The 24,454-nt window shown below is 40.2% G+C and overlaps 1 protein-coding gene across 1 annotated transcript in view; it reads left to right on the top strand.

The window, feature by feature from the left end:
• Window positions 1–24,454, top strand: part of FAM184A (family with sequence similarity 184 member A) — a 75,613-nt gene that overhangs the window by 10,039 nt on the left and 41,120 nt on the right. Inside the window, exons 2-3 of the mRNA XM_069851767.1 lie at window positions 19,853–20,707; window positions 23,530–23,665. Of these exons, the coding sequence (XP_069707868.1) occupies window positions 19,853–20,707; window positions 23,530–23,665 (991 nt within the window). The remainder of the gene's footprint in view (window positions 1–19,852; window positions 20,708–23,529; window positions 23,666–24,454) is intronic.

The following is a 24,454-nucleotide window of genomic DNA, read 5'->3' as shown; positions in this document are numbered from 1 at the left end:
ATGGGCGTATGTTCACTGTTCCTGAGGGAAACTAAATTTCCTGCTTTTAGAAACCCGTTACTTTGATAAAGTTGGAGATAGAAGTAACGTATGCTCTCACTATAAAATATATATGCTTCTCTATGTGACTGCATGAAATTCTGGTATATGTGGCCCCCTCAATAAGATTTTCTTAGAGTCCTGATTGACATACACTTTTTGACTCTAGATTTGCTGCTAGTTCTTGAGCCTCTTCTGTTCTTATGTACAGAAAAGGGATTCACAGAATTGCAGAATTGTTTAGGTTGGAAAAGACCTTTAAGCTGATGGAGTCCAACTGGAGACCAAACACTGCCAAGTCCACCACTAAACCATGCTTCTAAGTGCCACCTCTACATGTCTTTTAAATACCTCCAGGGATAGTATCTTAACCACTTCCTTGGGCAGCCTGTTCCAGTGCTTGACAACCCTTTTGGTGAAGTAATATTGCCTAATATCTAGTTTAAACCTCCTGCGGTGCAACTTGAGGACATTTCCCTCTTGTCCTATGGCTTGTTACCTAAGACAAGAGATCAACTCCTGCCTCACTACAGGCTCCTGTCAGGCAGTTGTAGAGACTGATAAGATCTCTCCTCAGCTCTCTTTTCTCCAGACTAAAGAGCCCCAGTTCCCTTAGCCACTCCTCACAAGGCTTGTGCTCCAGACCCTTCAGCAGCTTCATTGCTCTTCTCTGGACGCACTCCAGGCCCTCAGTGTCTTTCCTGTAGTGGAGAGTCCAAAACCAAACACAGTTTTTGTGGTGTGGCCTCACACTGAGTGTGCTGAGTACAGGGGGATAATCACTTCCCTAGTCCTGCTGGCTGCACTATTTCTGATACAGGCCAGGGTGCTGTTGTCCTTCTTGGCAACCTAGGCACACTGCACTGCTGGTGATTCTTCTAGGTTATTACAGCAAAATGTTTAACTGTACAGAAAGAAATAAAGAAAATCCTCTCACCTTGTCAGGATAACAAAACAGCAGTTTCTCAAAGAACAGAAAGCATCCTCAAGTTTCTGTACAAGAACTGAATTTAATGAAAGAACATGATACATATTTGAGTGAAGGCTGAGGGGACGTGCGCTTTTCTTGGAGGACTGGTGAAGCAGAACCTTGTCCGACGCTTTGTCTGTTAGTTGTGTTGGAATTCCAGTGGGTTTTTCTTTTGCCCTGTTTTTCCGCAGAGGTGGGAAGGGGAGAGCCGGTCGCTCTCCGTGGTGCTGAACGCAGGGCCACTTGCGCTGTCACTGATGTCAAAACCAAGTAAGTTTCGCTTCCTGCTACACAAAGTTCTACATTTCCCTAACAGCAAGATCTCTTCAGAGGCCCAGCTTATATAGACCTTGCAGCAGACTTCTAGTACATAAAGGGGGTCTATAGGCAAGCTGGGGAGGGACACTGTCAAGGAGTGCAGTGACAGCACAAGGAGTAACGGCTTTCAGCTGAAAGAGTGGAAATTTAAATTACTGATTAGGAAGAATTCTTTTATTGTGAGGGTGGTGAGGCACTATTGCACGTTCCCTGGGGAAGTTGTGGATTCCCCAGCCCTGGAGGTGTTCAAGACGAGATTGGATGAGGCTATGAGCAACCTGATCTAGTGGCAGGTGTCCCTACCCATGGCGAGGGGCAGTTTGGAACTAGATAGTCCCTTCCAGTTCAAACAATTCTGTGATTATATAACTAGATTTGCTTAGTCCTTTTATGTAGCCATTGTGATGACCTATAATATTGATTACACCGAACACTACGAAGAGAATTATTTATGTGAACATATATGCCATGCCATTTGATAGTGACTTTCCAAACGCCTGACAAACAGACAAAAAAAAAAAAAAAGGTACTGGTACTTTCCAGGGAGTTCTGTCATTTAGCAAATTAAGAAATGTTTGAGTATATTTAGATAAGCAGGATTTTTAGTCATGTTTTGAAGACTCTAAAAGAGTGTTTCAAATTTGATTTGCTAAAGTTTACTCGGGGACTATACAGCCCAAAACTTGATGACTTCCTTCAGGATTTATACTTGGTTTAATTCTGTTCTGCCTTAATTGCATTCTTCTCAGTATTTTAAAAAGTTGGGAAAACTTCTGTCCTGTCATGAAATTTGTAAAAGTAATTTATTTTATTCAGAAGAAGATTCAGAAGTCCTTACAGTCCTCAGAAGAAGAGCAAATCATGTCTTAAAGTTATATGCTACTGTTCTATTACAAAGGTGCCTAGCACGAAGCACTATCAGCATGAAAGCCCAAACTGTCAAATACTCTGTGAAATCAAGTTTTACTCAACTCATTACAGCAAGAACAGTAACAAATGATGATTAGTGATCAATAACAAGGTAACAGTAACAGCTTTTAAAGGCAATGCATCTAATCATTACTACAAGTGAATAAGTATAGTAATTATAGTAATTAAGAAAGATAGGTCACCAATTGTTCCATTTATCATCATCATCCCTGGTGAGTTGACTAGGGAGGGTGCCCTGCTGGACCTGCTGTTTGTGAACAGAGAAGGGCTTGTGGGAGATGTGACAGTTGGAGGATGGCTGATGCACAGGGATCATGAGATGATAGAATTCTCAGTTCTGTAAGAGTTAAGGAGGCGAGTCAGTAGAATAGCCACCTGGGACTTCCGGAGGGCAGACTTTGGACAGTTCAGAAGGCTGGTTCATAAAATTCTGTGGGAGACAGTCCTTAAGGGCAAAGGAGGCCAAGGGGGCTGGATGTTCTTTAAGATGGACATCCTGGTGGTGCAAGAGCAGGTCATCCCCATGTACCAGAAAATGAACTGTCAGGGAACAAAACCAAGTTGGCTGAGCAGGGAAATCTGGGTAGATATCAGAAAAAAGACAAAAGTATTTGAGCTTTGGAAGAAGGGGCAGACATTCTGGGAGGACTACAGAGGTGAAGTGAGATCCTGCAGAGAGAAAATCAGAAGGGCTAAAGCCCAACTAGAACTTAAATTGGCCATTTCTGTGAAAGATAATAAAAAAATCTTTCTACAAATATATCAACAACAAAAAGAGGGCCAAGGAGAATCCCCATCATTTGCTGGATGCAGGGGAAACAGTAGTGACAAAAGGATGAGGGTAAGGCTGAGGTACTTAATGCATTCTTTGCCCCAGTCTCTTAATAGTAAGGTCAGATATTCTCTGGGTATTCAGCCTCCTGAGCCAGAAAACAGGGAGGAGGAGCAGAACGAAGCTTCTGTGATCCATGAGGAAATGTTTAGAGACCTGCTTAGTCAATTAGACATTTGCATATTTATGGGGCTGGATGGGATCCACCTGAGGGTATTGAAGGAGCTGCTGGAGGTGCTTACCACACCCCTTCCCATAATCTGCCAGCAGCCCTGGCTGACTGGGGAAGTTCCACTTGACTGGAGACTGGCATATGCCCTTTTACAGGAAGGGTCAGAGGAAGGATCTGGGAAACTACAGACCTGTCAGTCTGACTTCAGTGCCAGGGAAGGACATGGAGCAGGTCGTCTTGAGTGCTATCACACAGCACACACGAGATGACCAGGTGATGAGGCACAGTCAACATGGTTTATGAAAGGCAAGTCCTGCCAAACTAATCTGATCTCCTTCTATGACAAGGTTGCCCACTTAATGGATGAGGGAAAGGCTGTGGATGTAGTGTACTTGGACTTAGTAAAGCTTTTGACGCTGTTCCTCACAGCGCTCTGCTTGGGAAACTGGCTGCCACTGGCCTGGACAGGCACACCCTCTGCTGGTTAAAAAGCTGGCTGGACTGCTGGGCCCAAAGAGTTGTGGTAAATGGAGTTAAATCCCCCTGGTGGCCAGTCACAACTTATGCTCCCCAGGGCTCACTTCTGTTCAATATCTTTGTCAATGACCTGGATGAAGGGACTGAATGTACCCTTAGTAAGTTTGCCGATGGCACAAAGCTGTGAGGAAGTGTGGATCTGCTTGAGGGAAGGGAGGCTGTACAGAGGGGTCTGGCCAGGCTCGATGGATGGGCTGAGGGCAACGGGGTGAGCTTTAACAAGGCCAAAAGCAGGGTCCTGCACTTGGGACACAACAACCCTGTGCAGCTCTACAGGCCTGGGGAGGAGTGGCTGGAAAGCTCCCTGGCAGAGAAAGACCTGGGGTGTTGGTTGACAGCTGGCTAAATATGAGCCAGGAGTGTGCCCAGGTGGCCAAGAAGGCTGGTATCGTCTTGGCTTGTATCAGAAACAGGGTGGCCAGCAGGACCAGGGAAGTGATTGTTCTCCTGTGCTCTTCATTGGTGAGGCCGCACCTCAAATACTGTGTTCAGTTTTGGGCCCCTCGCTGCAAGAAGGATGTTGAGATGCTGAAGTGTGTCCAGAAAAGAGCAATGAAGCTGGTGAAGGAGCTGTAGAGCAAGTCTTACGAGGAGCAGCTGAGGGACCTGGTGTTGTTTAGCCTGCCGAAGAGGAGGCTGAGGGGAGACATTATCACTGTCTACAACTACCTGAAAGGAGGTTGTAGAGAGGTGGGTGTTGGTCTCTTCACCCAAGTGACAGGTGATAGGACAAGAGGAAGTGGCTTCAGGCTGCACCAGGGGAGGTTCAGACTGGGCATTAGGAAACATTTCTTTGCCGAAAGGGTTATCAAGCACTGGAACAGGCTGCCCGTGGTGGTGGTTGAGTCACCATCCCAGGAGGTGTTTAAAAGATGGGCAGATGAAGTGCTTGGGGATATGATTTAGTGGTGGACAGATACGGTTGGGCTTGATGATCTGAAAGGTCTTTTCCAACCTAATGATTCTATGATCATCCACATCCGTAGTCACTGTGGAGCCCGGTTTTCACACGGTGGATTTGGAGAGCTTGTCCTTGGACAATTGGGAGGGCCTGTACAATGCATCCACTTGTAGGTGAGGTGTCCAAATAATTGACACAAGGGGCTTAGCTTTTATGTCATTGAATAAACAAATTACATCACCCCAAAAAGCAGAGTCTGGCCCTAGCTGCTTACCACCCCCTTTCCTCCTGGAACATGGCCAAAATCCCAGGAGGGGAGAGGAGGAAGCAGCTGCATATCTCTTCTCTTTAAGCTAAGGGGCTGTAGAGATGCAACACTTCTGCACAGCTCCTCTCTTTTTCACATAGCATCCGTGCTTGTGCTGATTGGTTGGCCAGAGTGTTGATAGTTTTCTTTTCTCATCTTGTATACTTGAGAAGCTACAGTTAAGGTGGCACGGCGCAATTCCACTGGTAATGAAATGCTTTCTCACACTCTTAGCTATTAAGAATAGCACAGCACAACTCGACTGATAATAGCAGTGTGAAAAGTTACAGATTAAACAGTAGACGTAGCAATGCAATACGAATCATCAGTAGGTCACCCATATTGTTTTAGGCCCATTGATCAGGCTGTGTCACTTCATTCGGTGCCTTGACCTGTGGAGGATTCGGATCTTGAATAATTCAGTAATTCTTAACCTAAATGTGATATAAAAATCATCTTGTTGGTCTAAATACAAATAATCCATGGATCACCTATATCATTTTAGGCCTGTCAGTCAGACCCTGTCACTTCAACTACTTAGGTATTTATTTTGTCAAGTAATCATAAACATTGATACAGGTCTCTAAGGTGACTACATTTTCCATCCTGTTTCTCCAGTTAGGTGTTGCTACTTTTTGTTTTGTCAAGCTCTGAACTTAATATCTTCTACTGTGAGAAAATTAATTTGTTTGTATGTGGAAAATTCTTGTAGAGCAAAGATCTTTGTTATGTTGTTTGTTTGTTTTGCCAAGGGCAAACAACTGTTACCTTCTCAATGCAAACTCAGTTGCTTAGCTCTGAGAACTTTCCAGTGTATTTTTTTGCAGAGCCTAAATACCCACAAATAGATGCAATACAAATATATTACCTTAAATTCCTTTAGGGATCTCTGTACCTGAAAGGTCTAATCAAATGTGCAAATATTCAAGGAATAAATCTGTAAGGAAGTGCAGCTCATAGACTAAAACACAACTTGGAGTAGCCCTGTGGCCTATCTTGTTTTCCTTGCAGCAATTTAAGGTCTAATCATATAGCAGATGCATCAACTGTATTCTAGATGCATTATTAGGGGGGTAAATGGGATTCTTTCTCGCCAGGAGGCATATTGAGGAATTTGTGCATCTGTCACTAAAATATCTTTTTTTTTCCTCCTTTTTTTTTGTCATCCCCCTGCCCTCCTATGCTTCTCAAGATTTAACTGTCTTAGGAAGTTGCCTAAAGCTAGCTGTGCTATGGATTTGTAGTGGTGGTTTCTGGCATAACCTGATTGATAGAGATTAACATCCCAGAACTACAAAGGGGGGTTCATTGGGTGTTGCTACCAGTACTGCCACAGCTTTCCCAGCACAAGGGCATTAAGTTGCAGTTGTTAAAAGCTAAACCACTAAATGCTGAACCACTCTGTAACAGTAGGAGATAGTTGATTCAAGTTGTACGCAGAAGGAATTCCTAAGCTGATGCTGTTCATTAGAGAGCTGTGAAAGACTATTTCTGCAAGTCTGTCTTTTATCACAGTGGAATTTCAAATATCTGTGAAAATAAGCATACTTGAAGTAATTTGATTAGTTTGACGTCGTAATTCAAGTCACTGATTTATTGCATGACAACTCAGGAGGTAAAATGCATAGCTGGTCTGTTCTTATACACTTGTGTTTGCCTTCCTAAATGGAGCGTTACCTGCTATCTGAGACTCCCAGCAGGCTGTATCAGATGTTGAAACAGATGAGTTTCCTGGTGGTTATGCTTTCACTTAGTTTATACCTTCCTTATGCTTATTTTCTAGAGAGAACTACGTTGCTTTCAAACAAACCATGCAGTACAGTAGATGACATAGCTTCTTTTTAGGTAACTTTTGTCTGTTCTCGGGCAGTTGGGATAGTGTGGAAGCTGAATGTACAAACCAGATTTCACTTCTGAACATCTATACAATATGAAGGAGTATGGCTTACAGAGCTTCAGCATTAACAGCACGTTTAATTTCTTGCTTACTGAAGTATATTATAGTATTACCAGACACACATCTTCTATGTAATGTAGCTTAAGAACCTTGTAAGGCAGCTTGTATTGTTTTCCTTGCAGATGTTCACAAAGTATTGCAAACTGAAGTTTTCTCAACACAGATCAGGTTTCTTTAGCTTGTGTTCGGGGTTTTTTTTGTAATGGAGTAGAAAGTAAGTCTAATTCCCAATAAGTGCAAGGGGATTTATGTTTACTTAATGGTAACCAGTCCATTACTGCTTTTTGCTTCTTTTTGGAATCTTAATGTTTGGGGCTGGGGAGGTATTTTCCTTCTTTGTTATGATACATTGATATCACTAATGTTCAATTTTAATGGCATTTCAATGAATTCATTGGAAACCCTGCATTAAATTCTAGTGCATTTTGTATCCTGGTTCTGTGATCGAAGATTGCCCAGAATGTAAGAGGTATGTTAGGAATTTGGTGAAAACCCTCTGGCAAACTAACAAGTGTAAGTATTTATTTAATTTTTTATCTGTAAAAGGAGACATTTCTGAAATATGCATAGCTTGATTGGTATGCACTGAACTTTCTCATTTAAAATGTTTTTTTACCATAAATAATCTTTACACTTCCATGAAAAAAAAGTTACTTTGGAAGCTGTACTGTACACAGTCTTTCTGTCCTTTAAACTGCAGGAAGAATGCCATGGAAATTCTCTTTTAATAGGGTGAGGAGGTCTGCTAAAAGCAGAGCAGAAAGCTAAGTATCAAAATCTGTCCTCTTTGTTAGAACCTTTCCTGACTCTGTTACAGGAGGAGTGCATTAATTGCTAGAGACACTAGTGCTTACTGTTTTGTAAAAGTGCTATTATTAAAAAAACCCAAACAAACCACAGCACAAATGATATTTGCTCCCTGAATTTGAAATTGGACTTCAGAAGAGTATTTGAAAACTTCAGCAAATTTTTTGTTCACTATTAGCTGTTTTAGTCTGCAAAGTGTTCTGCTACATTGGGAGCTATGTTGTGCAGTATAGAATAGTCTTAAAACATGCCTCAGAATAAATTCTCAGTATTCTATGAGTGTGTTCTTGGGATATCGCTTGCTCAGATAATTCTTAAATTTTCTCTCAGCTAATGATGTGTTTTGCAATATGCCACCAGCTTAACTAATTTTAAATTTTCTTTTCATGTAAAAATGGAGATTTCTACAGTAGAACTCAGAGCTAGGCACATTTGTTTCAGAGACTGAATATATATATATAAACTGACATGTGCATGATCCAGACCTGAACCTACATCAAGGCCAGAGGCCTTTAGCTAATTATTTAATGTGAAGTTGCACACGAGCACTCAGTAACTTTTTTTTTTTTGCAAGTCTACTTTTGTGATTTATATGTGCTCCTCTATTTGATTGCCACTATTTTCTCAACTGCTGAATTTTCAAAGTATTTTTTTTACATATGTTGAAGAGAGAAGACTATTTGGTTTTCCTTTAATCCTCTTTCTCTATCATTAGATATCACGGATTTTTTTTTAGGACGTCTCGTCATGCCCAAAATTTGAGGTCTTGACAAAGATCCTTATTTTGCTGACTTGTCAGGTATGGGGAAATTTTGTTGGAGGTGAAAAGTTCTGAACATCTGTATCTGTGTTCTTCTGTATGATGAATTGCTGTAACAGTAGGAGTTGATGTCTCCTATTTAATGTGGAATATTGTAAAAGAGTCAAATCTAGTGAATAGTTGCAGTATAAGTAAATTGGAGAAGAGGAGGCTGAGGGGAGACCTTATTGTTCTCTGCAACTACCTAAAAGGAGGTTGCGGTGAGGTTGGTGTTCTCTTCTCCCAAGTGACAGGTGATAGGACAAGAGTTCACGGGTGGATGAGGTGCTGAGGGATACACGGGTGGATGAGGTGCTGAGGGATATGGTTTAGTGTTTGATGGGAACGGTTGGACTCGATGATCCGGTGGGTCTCTTCCAACCTGGTTATTCTGTGATTCTGTGATTCTGTGAAGAGGGAATGGCTTCAAGCTGCGTCAAGGGAAATTTAGATTGGACATTCGGAAAAATTTCTTCACTGAAAGGGTTATGAAGCACTGGAACTGGCTGCCCAGGGAGGTGATTGAGTCACCGCTTCTGGAGGTGTTTAAAAGGTGCGTAGATGAGGTGCTTGGCGATATGATTTAGTAGCAGACAGATATGGTTGGAGTTGATGATCTGAAAGGTCTTTTCCAACCTAATGATTCTAAGTACTCTAAACAAGTTGTATTTCAGTTTTGAGACAGAAGGAATAGTAGAAGCCTGTGTAGGACGGCTTTTAAAGAACATGCACTAGTGTAGCTTTCCAGAAGATGAGATCCAACTGGATAACTGTAATAAGAAAATTCAGGTGTTGGACTGGTAGCTGAGTGTTCAGGTTGAGGAGCCACAAAATTCCTCTTACTGTGTTTGATGGGAGGAGTGGAAAGGAGAAGCTGTAGGACAAAGCAATATGATTGTATAATTTACCAGGACATCAGTGTTTTTGTAGGTCTCTAATGGAGATAGTACAATTTTCCTACTTAAGTATACAGTCTATTGTGGCTTTTTTTGTTTGTTTCTCTCCATTTTAATCGAATGGTTCAGAAAAGTTGTGGGAGAAGGAGCTGCACGAACTTTAAATATCATGATAGGTAAACTATAGGCTAGGAAAAAAAGTATGTTCAGTCTTTCTTGGGGGACTATTTTTAGGACACTTAAAATTAGATACATCTTCACTGCTGTTTGTCACATGTCTGTGTGTTTTCTTCAGGTTTATCTTAGACAAGTAGACATTAATTTCGACTGAAGACTGTGTGAACTTCTGAGCTTAAACGGTGTTATCAGCAGCATGAAGCCCAGTTAGAGACCAGTCACTAATGGTGTGTCCTAGGGTCTGATACTGAGGACAGTACTGTTTAACGTCTTTGTTAGTGAGTTAGATGATTAGACAGAATGCACACTCAGCAAGTTTATAGGTGATACAAAACTGGGACAAGTGGTTAAACAAAAGAGGTGGATGTGCTGCTCTTCAGAGCTAGACAGGCTGGAAAAATACACTGACAGGAACCTCATGCAAATCCCACGTCTGGGGCAGAATAACAAGTACGTAGTTGGGATTGAATGGCTGGAAAGCAGTTTTTCAGAAAAGGCCCTGGGGTCTTGAAAGGCAACAAGCTGAATATGAGGTAGCAACTTGCCTTTGTGTTGAAGGGCAGATTAAGGTCTAGGAAGTCTTTAGTCTTGAGTTCTAATGAAAGCCAGCTTGAATGGTAAAGCAGGGAAATAGATTTTGAAGTAAACGTGATAGCAGTTTTTAGAGTTTGGACTGTTTTAAGTCTTATGACTTATTTTTCTCTCTAGTACAAACAACTACATGACAACTGTTTTTTTCTGATGAAAATAAAGTTGATGAATTGTTGACTAATTTTTGAAGGCTTTTTTTAAACACTTTTTTTCCTCTTTCATAATAATCTTTCTGAAATATATTCTTGGGTTGTATTGAGATGTGTATTTTTCATGTTGGAATCAGATTTAAGCTTACGTTAAATTTTATTCCATCTTATTCTGCAAGTTGGTTTTACACTTTGGCACCAAAAGCAAACTATGTGCAGTTAACAAAACTACATGTCTCTTAATCATGACAGTAATATCTGCTTAGAAATAGCTGTAGTTTAGAATGGCATAATATAAATGTACAGAATTAGATTGCTGAGGCCTGGAAACTTACATAACTCCATTAGAGCCAGCAATGCAAGTGCAGAACAGCTGAGCATTTCTCTCAGAAACAGATGTCATGTAGTAGCCAAGTGGCAGATTACGTGCCAGGTCATGCAAAGCAGTAGTGGTGATGTCTTCCCTATAGCTGGGGAAACAGTTCTGTATAATTTGGTTTATAGTAAAGATTTGTGCTTTACCTGGATGCAGCTGCTTCTCATCTTTCTGTCAAGGTCTTCAAGGCGACTTTTTGCTCCTGTAAAAACTTTTGGTTCAAGATAATTCAGGGGTGTTTTACTTCTGAAAATGAGTTATCTGGCCAGTAGGCTGTACATCTACAGTGTTCTATAATGGGCATCTTAGACATCTAGTCAGTGGCTAATGTTCAACTGAATATTCAACCCATGTCTCATAGTCCTATGCTATTATCTTCAAAGAGCTCTTTGTGTTTATTTAATCTGTATGTTTTGTTTGTGTGACATAACATCTGCTTGCTTTGCACCTGAATTTTTGCCTCACATGAAGATATTCTGTAGGCTGTGTTGTATTTGGGGAGCACAGCATTGTCTGTCATGCCATACCCTGTCCATAATTCTTTTAAAAGCATTTATACAATCACAGAATCACAGAATAACCAGGTTGGAAGAGACCCACCGGATCATCGAGTCCAAACGTTCCTATCAAACACTAAACCATATCCCTCAGCACCACGTCCACCCCTCCCTTAAACACCTCCAGGGAAGGTGACTCAACCACCTCCCTGGGCAGCCTGTTCCAGTGCCCAGTGACCCTTTCTGTAAAGAATTTTTTCCTAACGTCCAGCCTAAACCTCCCCTGGCGGAGCTTGAGGCCATTCCTTCTTGTCCTGTCCCTTGTCACTTGGGAGAAGAGGCCAGCACCCTCCTCTCTACAACGTCCTTTCAGGTAGTTGTAGAGAGCAATGAGGTCTCCCCTCAGCCTCCTCTTCTCCAGGCTAAACAACCCCAGCTCTCTCAGCCGCTCCTCATAAGGCCTGTTCTCCAGCCCCTTCACCAGCTTTGTTGCTCTTCTCTGGACTCGTTCCAGAGCCTCAACATCCTTCTTGTGGTGAGGGGCCCAGAACTGAACACAGGATTTGAGGTGCGGTCTCACCAGTGCCGAGTACAGAGGGAGGATAACCTCCCTGGACCTGCTGGTCACGCCGTTCCTGATACAAGCCAAGATGCCATTGGCCTTCTTGGCCACCTGGGCACACCGCTGGCTCATGTTCAGTTGGCTGTCAACCAACACCCCCAGGTCCCTCTCCTCCAGGCAGCTTTCTAGACAGACTTCTCCTAGTCTGTAGCACTGCACAGGGTTGTTGTGCCCCAAGTGCAGGACCCGGCATTTGGCCTTGTTAAACCTCATGCCATTGGACTCAGCCCAGCAGTCCAGCCTGTTCAGATCCCTTTGCAGAGCTTCTCTACCCTCCAGCAGATCGACACTTCCACCCAGCTTAGTGTCGTCCGCAAACTTGCTAAGGGTGCACTCGATGCCTTCATCCAGATCATTGATAAAGACATTGAACAGGGCTGGACCCAGCACTGAGCCCTGGGGAACCCCACTTGTCACTGGCCTCCAGCTGGATTTCACACCATTTCCCACCACTCTCTGGGCCCGGCCGTCCAACCAGTTTTCCACCCAGGAGAGTGTGCGCCTGTCCAGCCCAGAGGCTGACAGTTTCTCAAGCAGAATGCTGTGTGAAACTGTGTCAAAGGCTTTACTGAAGTCCAGGAAGACCACATCCACAGCCTTTCCCTCATCCAGCAGCCAAGTCACTTTGTCATAGAAGGCGATCAGGTTATGAACTTGTATTTAATCAGTGTTTAAGCTGTTTACTTGTTTTCTGAGTAACTTTGCTATGAAAATCCTGAAAACCAAAGTAGAAAAGTTTTCTGGACATAAGGCCTGCATGTTGTATCTAATGCATGTTATATCATATTACTTATTTTCCTTTTTTTCTGCTCTTCTGTCTTTTCCTTGTCTTAAGAGGAACAACAACTTCACCTGTTCCCTAAACTGACAATCTAAATTGCATATTGGCGTGTAACCTTTCCTCTTTTTCCCTTCCATCAAACATTAAGTGCCTTCCTTAATTACTGCCCTGTTTTCTGGAAAGGAAAAGCTGGAACTGAGGGGTCCTATTTTTAAATTTGTATTTTGAGAAATATTTTCAAATGATATCTACCCTTATTTCCTCTCTCTTTTCTTTCTCAGAAAACTGGGTAAAGTTACCTTCTCTGACATGTCTTAACTCATCACTGTTACAAATTCCTTCGCTTCACTGTAATTTGTTGTTGGGCTAAGGAAAATCACACTTGTCCATTTCTGCAGCACGTACAAGTATACACATGTAAGGAGAGAAAAAAAACAATCTGCTAACCATAGCAGGATGCCTTCTGTTCTGTAAATCCCACACATCCAGTCAAAGGCCTTGCTCTGTTGAATGAAACTGAGTTTCCCTCAAGTATCTGTTTCTGTCAGTCTCACTTATGCACTGATGTCTCCATCAAATCCCTTTTTGTCCCCATAAGGTGGCATTCCACTGGTGAAACCAACCCAGTCTTGGAGACAACTCAGCTGCTAGAGCAGAAGGAGCAACATAGCCTGATCGCTCACTCTGCCCACTGTAATCAGTGAACTCTTTCTCAATCCACTAGTGTTTGCTAAAATCGTTTGGAAGGTAGCGTGTTGTTGTGTCTCAGCCCAGAGACCTAAGGTTTAAACCACTCCTGACTCCTGGCAGCAGGCTGCATAGCTTCTCAATGTGTCTTCCTGCTGTTGCTTGCATGTTGGTCTGTAACATGCCGTGCAGGTAATGCACTCATTTTTGTGAGTCTTTGATTGCAAATGCTCTACAGTTATAGATTTACTAGCTGGCGTGGCTTTGATTTCTGTTACCTGGTTGGCTTATTAATGGTTATTCCTGTTCCTGGATTTGGACCAAGTGTGTATTTCCAAGATAGGCTATTGTAATGTAAAGCTCCTGATTAGCTCCCTGGAAGCCTCTCATTTGTTGTCTGGTACAGCTCTAAGAGAAAGGAAAAAAGCAATGGTGAATGACCAAATTGGACTCACTGACCATTCTGTCCCCATGGTGAGACATGCTCTGTATCTGTTCTTCAGGTGAGGACATCTTCTACCGCATGGTTATTTGGAATGTGGCATGCCTTTTCCTGATAATTAAATTATAAGGTACAGGTCCTGTAATCAACAAATATGCTGAGGTGTAAACGCAAGCGGGTCTTTTCACCAGTAAGGATTCTCAGACAAACACTTACGAGTTGATATTTCAGGGTGGGTTGTAGGTTTTGTTTGTTTGTGTAAGTCAAGCAGTTGATGTGATATTGAGCTGTACTTGGCAGTTCAAAAAGTAGAAATGACTTGTCAGTACATGAGATTATAGGTGCTTTAAGAGCATGGTTTTAGGAGCACGAGGACAGTGTCTTAGGTGTATGTGCCCCTGCGAGGCTTTATGCCTTATGTATGTGGTATTGAACATTAAGAAACCTGAAAATACAAAATAAATACTGTTTCCCCTGTTTGATTATGAGGGTAGATATTAGTGAACAGTGTATGTCCTCTGATTTATCAAGATTTCTCTTTTATAGAAAATTAAGCTTAACTATTTAGCAGCAAGTGTGAAAATGAATAATGTTTGTAGTTTGTTTTCATTCAAAGGTTGAATTTTAGGTAGAAGGGGAAATCTCTTAATACTGTATTCCTGGAAATAAGTTATGCTGAACTTCCTGGTAATATTCTCTAAGTAATTAATTGTAAACAGAAGACCTTAGAGATTACTTTGGAAAGCTTGTTGCTGTGATAGAAATAACTCAATATTTGTTTTCAGAGTTTCTAAAGGAATGAAGTACTAAATTTTATGTAGGCATAAATTAGGCTAACGCATGAAGGCTGTTGAACAGCTAAAGGATGTTTTCTTATTAAATTTTCTGTGGAAGTGTATTTTTTGGGGAAAACCTTCAAGTTCTTGCCCTCTATGGGTTTTATCTCTAAGGAAGACTAATGTAGTTAGACCAGCTTTTCTGGGGAGATGGTATTGGCAAGGGATACTACTTCTACAGCTGCAGACTATATTTGTCCCTTCCCTGCTCATCATGCTGTGCCTTCAATACACTGGCCCAAACATTTAAGTCTTACAGTGAACCACATAGGTGAAGAACAAATGCCTTCCTTCCACCTTTTTTATGATGTCTAAGCAGTCGTGGGCTACAGTTCAAAACTTGTTTCTGTTTTGTTGCCAGCAACACAAAGGACTGGATTGACAAAGCATCTGTATTTGCAGTATTTTCCGTAAGAGAACTAATGGTCTTTGTAGATAAATGTTGGAGTTTTTTTTAAATTAAAAAACAAAATCCAAAAAACAGAGGGAGATGAACATTGGAGTTGGGATTTTTTTTGTATTCATGATATAGGTTTTTAAAGGGAGACTGCAGATTTAGCAATAATTCGTTTATCCCTATTAAATGCTCTGAGGAGAGTTGTCTCTTGGTTACAGTTTAAGGAAAAATACGTAAATTCAAATGTTATAGAAAAAATCTTCAGAGCTTACCTTGTTGTGTTCAGTGTCTGGAAAACAATGCATAAGAAGGAATAAAATGCTATGTTATAATTTTTAGTTTGCTTATTACCTAGTAATGTATTTGTAAGAATGTAATCTGTAATTGTGGACAAGTTTTTTGAAAGACTGTTTTAAATAATTTTGAAGTGGTTTCCTCTATTACTTTATTTTTATGATGCTCAAGGAGCAGGAATTTGTCTGGTAAAACCAAAATTTTCCTGTGTTTTAAGTTGGTTATTTAATTTATTTTGTCTTAAATTGACCTTTCGTTGATCGTAATACATACATTGTAAATGCTTAAATATAACCGACTTCTTATTATTTCACATTATTTCATCAACAGGAAGAAAAGAAGGAAAAATGAGTGTAATACTTGTAGCAAAAAAGTAGTGATCTGGTCTATAGTAGAGGATGCACTTCTACATGAAACTGCTTCATAATAATGAAGCCTGGAAGTTTTTTTTGATGTTTCTTGTGAGTGTTGTAGACTAAACTTTTCTGTTTGTATCCCACGGTATCTTCGGAGTGTGACTTGTCTCTAGAAAAAACTTCCCAAGTGTATCTTACTTCTGCCTGTGCCTGGCAGCTCAGTTCTTGGCTACCCACGGACAGGCTACGTCAGGCACGTCAGTCCATGTGTTCCAGGTCATTATACTGGTTATGCATGAGCAATTCCTTTTTGGCACTGTAGTTTTGATGTGCAGCACGTGCACAAAGTCTTGCGATATATCTAGAGGCTCTGGTGTTTCAGACTAGTGAGTGCAGGCAGCACCAGTGCTCACGGGCAGCAGCACTGTGAACAAGACCCCTCATCTGAACTAGGCCAGATGTAGTGCTCTGACCCAGAGCTTCACCTTACCATATGGTAAGCTGAAAATGAAGGCTTACCAGAGAAGTAAGGTTGATGTTTGTACAGGACTTGTAATGATCTTTTTTCCCCTTTCCTAGTAGGTTTCAGTTCCTGTTTCCATGTAAATTTAAAGAGAATAAACCACACGAATTTTTACAGATATATTCTGTGATGCCCAATCTATTTGGCTTCTACTACTAGTAATAAGTTGAATTACAATATTTTTAATTAGAGAAGTATTCCATTGTGACTCAGTTGCTGGCAGAAGCAGCTGACCAAGAGCAGCTGACCAAGCAAGGGTCTGTCAGCTCTCCAGACTGTAACATCTTGTTCGGAATCAAAAACGTTTCTCAGCCAAATAGTAAAACTTCTATCTTTCAGCCACAAGCAGTGTTGAACACTGATTGTTTGTTTGTGTTACATGGTAGTTTGAGGCACCAAAGCTAATGCAGCAATAGGCTTGCTTACCCTCACCAGTTAGAGTTTAACTAAACACTCTTAATACTTAATTATTGGCATAAAAAAAGGTTATTCCTGTTATCGTTACTAACTGACTGTTATAGTTCTTCAGACCAAGGCACATAGTGTCTCAGTAGATTCCTATTAATAGTTAATTATGCTGCTGTTTTGTATAAAGAGTGTTAAGGCTTTTAGCTGGCAATCTCACTGTTCTTTGAGAGGGTTTAGTTCTGTCTGTACTCCTGGAATGGTATGCTAAATGAAAATACAGTAAAGCACAGTTTAGAGGGATTTTTTTTTCAGTCATCTGATAAGAACTGCCATGTGTATGATGCATTTAGAGTGGAGCAGGAAAAAATCTGAATTGCTCAAATGAGCAGTTTATTTTTCTTAGTAGCTTTTTAGTAGTATGTAGTTGTACTGAAAAAGCTACTAGTGTTTTTAAAAGTGCTTACAAGCATGCCTAGGAAATTGCTTATCATCTAATTTGAAAAAGGAGTGCACAAAACTTGCTTTATCTCCCCACCTCCAACTTCTACAACCTTACTGCTCATCAATTTTCAGGAACTTACATGAGCAAGAACTGTTTAGTTTAGCTGGAACTTTAAATATATTAATTTGTTCCAATGTGTTTCAATTTCTGCTTTCATTTAATTGAAATGCTGTTAGGTTGATTTTGCTTCAGTTAGTACTGACTTTGTTTCCCTATGTTAATATGCTGTATCAAATTCTCAAAGGTAGAATCTGATACAGCAGTTCCATTGCTTTAAAAATACTGAGGTTTAAAATAGGGTAATTTGATAGAGCTGGAATTCAGGCTGCTGAAGAACATAGGTTGTGGTACAACATTCAGTGGTGTGCACTTTATTTTACTTTTACATTTTACATAAAACACCCATGTCCCTCCTTTAGGGAATGAGTGGTGTTTATTGAATTTGTAGATGTTCAGTGCTTTTTGTATGAAGTAAGGAATTTTAAAGATGCATTCTAAATTCAGCATTGCGTATAAGCTTGTTTTTCACATGGAATTTTCAATGAGGGTCCCATTCCTGTATCATAATATCCTTGAAAATACTGCATGATTTATACTCTGGAGAATATAGTGCTGCATAACCTGAGACTGGAATACTGCCTGAAGTGAACAACAACGTTATGGCACTTCTGTGCACAAAGACAGGAGTCAAGGGATGTTTTGAGTATGGGATTTGTCTTGGTGTTCTGAAAATACTTACGATAATAACCTATAAGTGTGATTTTTTTTTTTTTTACAATGCTTTTTTAGCTACACTGTCTAGCTTCTCTAGCAAAAACTAGGGCCACTTCATGCATGTGCTTTTTAAAAAAAATAAAACAGACCCCTCAGTTTTCTAAGTGTCTCTCATGTGAACAAAGGAGTTGAGCAGTGGACATCATTTAAAGGACAGGGAAATTAACCTTTGTGATCCAGTAGCTGAGACTGTGTGTTGGTGACAGGAGGGAGGCAAAAGCTTTGTGGTCAAAGTTACCTTTGATATCACCAAAGGCGATGAGAATATAAAAGGTTGAAATCTTGGGTGAAGGGCATTGCAATGATAGTTGTGATTCTGCTAATGGAGTTGCATGTGATTCTGTTGTCATTTTTTTTGCAATGTATGGGAGGAGGCTTTTGAGTCTACTTGGTGCCTGCAGAGATATTAGTGTTAAGAACAGTTACCAAAACCAGGGAAAAGCTTTTTTTTTTTGCTTTCTTTCATTAAATAATGTGTATGTATGCTGGAAAAATTGAATTAGAATAATGTAAGTTACATTGTTTATGTGATTTTTTTTAAGTTACAACCTTGCTATATAAAGTTGAGTCAGGCTGCCAAGTTTTTTATTTCCATCTAATACTTGCCTTTTTAGGTTATTTTTAGCCCTGGTAACAGAATGGTGGGTGTTTGTTTTTTTCAGGCAATAAAACTTACAATATCGTACCTGGACTTCTGTTTAAAAGAGCCTTTCTTCATATTTTATGACCCTGAGGGCAAGTCAGCGCAATCTTTCTTGGTTGCCTGGTTGAATGCTAACAAAGGGCTAGTACAGGTTCTGTCCTCACCAAAAAAGAAAACCAACCCAAACAGAACGAGTAGTTTTTTTTCCTAAATTCTCTGCTGCTTCTTTGTTGTCCATGTTTGTTGCTTCTTGTTCACTTTTAAGTTAATTTAAATAAACTAATTAGAAGTCTTTTTTCTTTTCAGGTGTGTTTTATAGCTCTGCTGTCTGTAACATATCTGGGAAGTGTGGGGATTTGCTGGAGTTCTTGTAGTGCAAAATGTTTGATTAAAGCTACTTATTGCATCAGTAGTTTACTCACTAATACATAAATACATATGCATATGCACATACTTAGCCATACCTCTATATTGGTTGGAGTACTTCCTAGTTAAAAACTGAAAAGACAGCCTACCCTGTTATGGTGCAGTTGAAACATCCCATCGGCTATATCGGGTTACTTTAAAACTTTCACTGAATGCTAAGCAGCTTTGCTGGTTTCACGGCCACCTTGATCTGCTTAGCTCCCTGGGTTCTCCAAACTGTTGGCTGCTCTGCCAGGTACTTTTCTGTTCAGCTGAGTTACTAGCTGGAAAGTTGGCAAGCTTCCGTAGTGAGGGACCTCAGACCTTAGGAGATCCACCTACATATAGGATGCCTACTAGATGAGAGGTCAAAACCAAAATTGTATCTGGAAACCAGTAGGTCTGCCATCCAGAGCAGCTAATGTTGATGTTTTAGGGGTCTCTAAAAAAATTTACGAATACATTTGCAAAGAACGAGTTTGAGATTTGGATTTTGTTCAAATTTTATTTCATATTGTAACATATACCCTGTGTGTGTTCTTATCTTTGAACCTGTGTTCAAATTCCTTTTTAGACTATGCTTTTAATTCTATTAAATAAATAGTTCTCATTTTTTTCACATGCAATGTATGTGCTTTTTTTTTTCCCCTGTGGTATTTACAGCAACAACATGCATGTACAGGCAAAACTTTCATCAACAAAGTTATAGGTTATAAAGTATTGAAAGACCATTTTACAAAATGTGTAGGACGAACTAATACAGCCTTTATGTAGTCATATTCATAAGACTGTTTGGTGTCTTATTTGTATCATGAAAACCTTCCAGACTGTCAAAGTAACTTTTAGAGTGCCTAGGTGATTATTCTTATGATTGAACAGATTACTCAAATGCCTTTTCTATAATACAATATTATTTCATGTTTGTAGGTAATATATGCCTTGAACACAAAAAATGATGAACATGAAGCTGCTATCCAAGCCCTTAAGGATGCGCATGAAGAAGAAATTCAGCAAATCCTTGCAGAGACCAGAGAGAAGATCTTGCAGTATAAAAGTAAAGTTGCAGAAGAAATGGATCTCAAGAGAAAGATCCAAGTTTTAGAAGAGTCATTGGAAGATCATAAAAAGATGAAACATCAGGCCTTGACTGAATTTGAAGCCTATAAGGACAGAGTTGAAGATATGCAGCTTTGTGCAGAAGCTCAGCATGTCCAACGTGTAGTGACCATGTCAAGAGAAGTAGAAGAGATCAGAAAGAAATTTGAGGAAAGACTACGAAGTTTCATACAGCTGCAAGTGCAGTATGAGAAGGACAAGCGTACAGCTCTGGAAGACCTGAGGGCTGCTCACAGGCTTGAGATTCAAGAACTTCTGAAGACTCAACAGAGTCAGAATGCTACTTTAAGTAAGGGACAAGAAAAGTTGGAGGAATTGCATAGACTGGAGCTGGAAGACTTAAACAGCAAAGTTGAAGAGTTAAGGCTGGAAAGAAAAAAACTCATTGAGGACTATGAAGGCAAACTCAGCAAAGCACAGTCCTTCTATGAACATGAACTTGATTCTTTGAAAAGATCTCAGCTTTTTACAGCAGAAAGTCTGCATGCTTGCAAAGAAAAAGAAGCAGAACTAAGAAAAGAATTTCAAAACCAGGAAAGTATTTTACGGAAGAATCTGGGAAAGCTTAAAACTGAATTGCAAATGGTCCAGGATGAAGCTGCCAGTCTGCGGGAAAAATGCCAAAAACTTCAGGTAGCTCTGGGTACAGCAGAAAACAATGTTCAGGTGAGATTAACAATATGTTGCTCCCTAGACTGTGGATTTTCTTTGCCTATTTAGGCTCTCTTTCCATGAGTCTGTTAGGTAGAGGTGATTGGAATGTGTATGCTTAATTTTCTGTCCCTTGTAATTGATTATCATCTACTTTTAGTTTTTCAAATTTATTTTTATTTTTTATTTTAAAATCTATATTACATGTTTGGTTTTCCCAGTACTGAGTTGATACTACTTTATATTCCAGTAGAATTGTAGAAGCCCCTACCCAGGAGAAAAATTGAATCTCTTTCCTTTCAGCTGTTCACGAACAGAACTTGATTTTCCTATTTGTAGTACTCAGGGTGTAGTGTACTTAATAGGATACTCAAAACTGTTGCCATTTAAAGAAGAGACAATAAACCCAAACCAAACTCTGTTCTCTTCTCTCCAAAAGCAGGATGGTGGGGGACAAAAGGGAGATAAGCAGTATCTTTGCATCAGGTCTCCACATAAACTCTCCCTCTCTTCCAAAAAAAAAATTTGGAGAGGGATGGAGAAGGTTGGTAGCTGGTACCATATGAGATGTTTTGCTGACAAACTGAAATACTTGCTAGAAAAGTTGTGAAACCTCTTATCTAAACTATACAGTTGCTTGCAGAAATGTATTTGACAGGAATGTCGTACAATTGACACTATAAATACCATGAATACTCTGTATTCAGTGTATTCTTGCTTGTAGAGGTCATTAGTGACTATCTGGCCTAAAGATGTTGAGTGTTGTGGTAAAGAAGCAAAACAGACAATTTTGTGAATATTTTGACGTTTTTATTATATATCTGCAATGGTATTTTCATAAGCAGTATCTGAAATACTGTACACATTTTTAGTTTGGTTTTAGCTAGGATAGAGCTAATTTTCATCTAGTAGCTATATTTTTGGATTTGTGATGAAAACAGTGTTGATAATACACAGATGTTTTCCTTATTGCTGAGCAGGCTTTCACAGGGTCAAGGCCTTTTCTGTGTTTCTCACTCTGCCCCATCAGCAAGTAAGCTGGGGATGCAGCTGGGAGGGGACACAGCTGGGAGAGCTGACCCCAGCTACCAAAGGGATTTTCCATACCGTGTGATATCATGCTCAGCAATGTAAAGCTGGGTAAGAAGGAGGAAGGGGGGATGTTTGGAGTTATGGCATTTTATCTTCCCAAGTAACTGTTGAGCGTGATGGAGCCCTGCTTTCCTGGAGATGGCTGAACATCTGCCTGACAATGGGAAATAGTGAATTAATTCCTTGCTTTGCTTCACTTACATGCGTGGCTTTTGCTTTATCTCTTGAACTACCTTCATCTCAACCCACAAATTTTCTGGCTTTTACCCTTCTGATTCTCTCATCCATCCCACTATGGGAGAGTTAGTGAGCGGCTGTGTGTTATTCAGTGACCTAGCAAGGTTAAACCACAACACTATTCTATTACATAGATACTAAAGTTTATTGTCCTTAAAGAAGGACAAAGCATCCCAGAAATACAAAGACTGATTTTATAGGACTGAGTACGCAGGGCCTGAAGGAGAAGATTCTGTGAAATTCTGCTTCATTTTTTGTAGCTGTATTGAGGTCTAGAGAACAGTAATTTCTGTGGGAAGTTTAAGTGTCTTTTCTTTTCCATCTGTAGTTACCCTCAAGTTTCAAAGCCAGAAGTGCCTTAAATGTGATGGTCATAGTAATTTTGGAAGCATCTTTGGGTAGAAACAAATTGGGCCATGAGCTTTTCCATTCACAATCTAATTCCATCCCATCTTTTAGACTATCCTGCCTTCTTGTGTAAAGGCTACAAGGTATAGTGAAAAAAGACTGCTGCCTTTATTGGATGTTAAATTTGGAATACTTATCTAGTTTCCTACGGAGCCTTCCAAAAGTCCATTTCCAACTCACTTCAGTTAATGAAGTAGAACTTTTGCATTTCAATTGACTACATCAAGGAGGTGGGTTTCTGGCAAGCTACAGTGCAGAGGAAACCTATTTACTGTATGTTGATCATTTCTGCCATGAAGGAGTTCACCTTGGTTACAAGGAAGAGGAAGAGTCTACAGCATTTGTAACAGGCTGTAAAGTCAGGTCCTGTTCTGATCATCGTGGATGGGAGGGTCAAAGGCACAATCCCACCACTTCTGCTGTCCATGTTTCATCAAAAATCTTGTCCAGTGTTTTCCCCAGTTCTAAGACTTGCTATAGTTTAGTCACCATTCTAGTGACTCAAATGCTGACAAATCTGGCTTTCTTTTTAAAATGGAACAGGTTTTGCTTTTTCTTCCTGTATTGCTTTGAGCACACCATCATCACACAATCCCAGAGCTGCTCTTGTGAATCAGTATATCATGGTTAAAACATTTAATGAATTAGTTGTGTCTCATTTTATGTATACCCGTGTGCAGTGTCAGTACTAAACACTTGTAGTTGCAATTAAGGACACTGGAAACTGCTGTGAACATTTAATGTGTTCTTCAGTTTGAAGAACTTTGAGATACCATAAACCAGGTTCCTCAAATTGGCCCCTAGACTCTGTAGACCAGGTTACTGTTCTTATTTTTCACACTATTTTTTTGAATAGCGTCACATTTCTCTTCTGTATCCTTGTCATGCCATGTATCCAGTATCTTGTAATGCTTCAACAGTATTTTTAGGAAGAAAACATAGTACAAAATAAATATGTTGGTAATATTACAAGATTTCAGCATATGTATGAGTGAAACATTTACTGATAGATCTTTTCTGTAAATTTAAATGAGCATTAGGTTAAAATGTAGACATGGTAATATATAATGATAATGGACATTATACTGTGCTTCCTTTAGGTTCTTCAAAAACAGCTAGATGATGTGAAGGAGGAGGAGATGTCATTGTTAAGCAAACACAAAGAAGTGGAAAGTGAGCTAGCAGCTGCTAGAGAGCGCTTACAGCAACAGGCCACTGATCTTGTTCTCAAAGCCAGTATGTATGTCAGTAACTTAATCTGGAAATGAATTTCATCTGTTCACTCTAACCTTTCCTTTTTCTGATAACCTCGTGCAGGTTTAGAGTGCCTAAATGAATGCTGTCCATAGAAATTTCTGACAAGTTTTGGGTTTTTTTAACTGTTTCGATATTGCATGCATTGTAGTTAAGACTTCTTTTGTGTACTTATTTGTCTAAATGTGCTACTTTGTGTGCCTTGGAATTTCTTGCCTTAACTGCACTTGTACAGATTGCTTCTGCTCTGTACCTGTCTGTTCTCCCTGTGGTCACTGAGACGTGCTTTCTGGTACTCCCTCTTTTTTCAGTTACCTTGTCTTTTTGCTGAGACTGTGATACTTTGCCTTACACCTTCTGCCGGAAGACTTGCAGCTTATTGGTTAATAAATCTGTTTTGATTTTATTGATAGCTGTTTTCTTGACTTCTCTTGGCTCATTGGCTCATGGAAAGGCATAGGAAATGGTTTAAGATTTACGTGTACACATACGTGTTTTAACTTACTACGTTGTCTCTCTCATAAACTGCTTAGTGGTAGGGAACAGGCATGGGCCCAAATACTTGAACTTGGTTAATTATACTATAGGTAGATCTGTAAGCTAAAAATAAGCCTCTGGCTTGTCTTTGGCTTTGTTCAACTAGGCCAGTCATAGAAATACCTGATTATTTTCCACACAAGTTAGCACAGGCCCAGGGGCCTTTCCCAAAGTCAGTGTGGATAAGATAACCTTGTTTTGATCACCGTCACGACTGTGCCGGTCAGCCTTAGG

Source organism: Phaenicophaeus curvirostris, chromosome 2, assembly GCF_032191515.1.
Source record: "Phaenicophaeus curvirostris isolate KB17595 chromosome 2, BPBGC_Pcur_1.0, whole genome shotgun sequence".
Taxonomy (NCBI): domain Eukaryota; kingdom Metazoa; phylum Chordata; class Aves; order Cuculiformes; family Cuculidae; genus Phaenicophaeus; species Phaenicophaeus curvirostris.
Note: the sequence above shows the minus strand (reverse complement) of the source record. Positions and strands in the feature narration are given on the sequence as shown.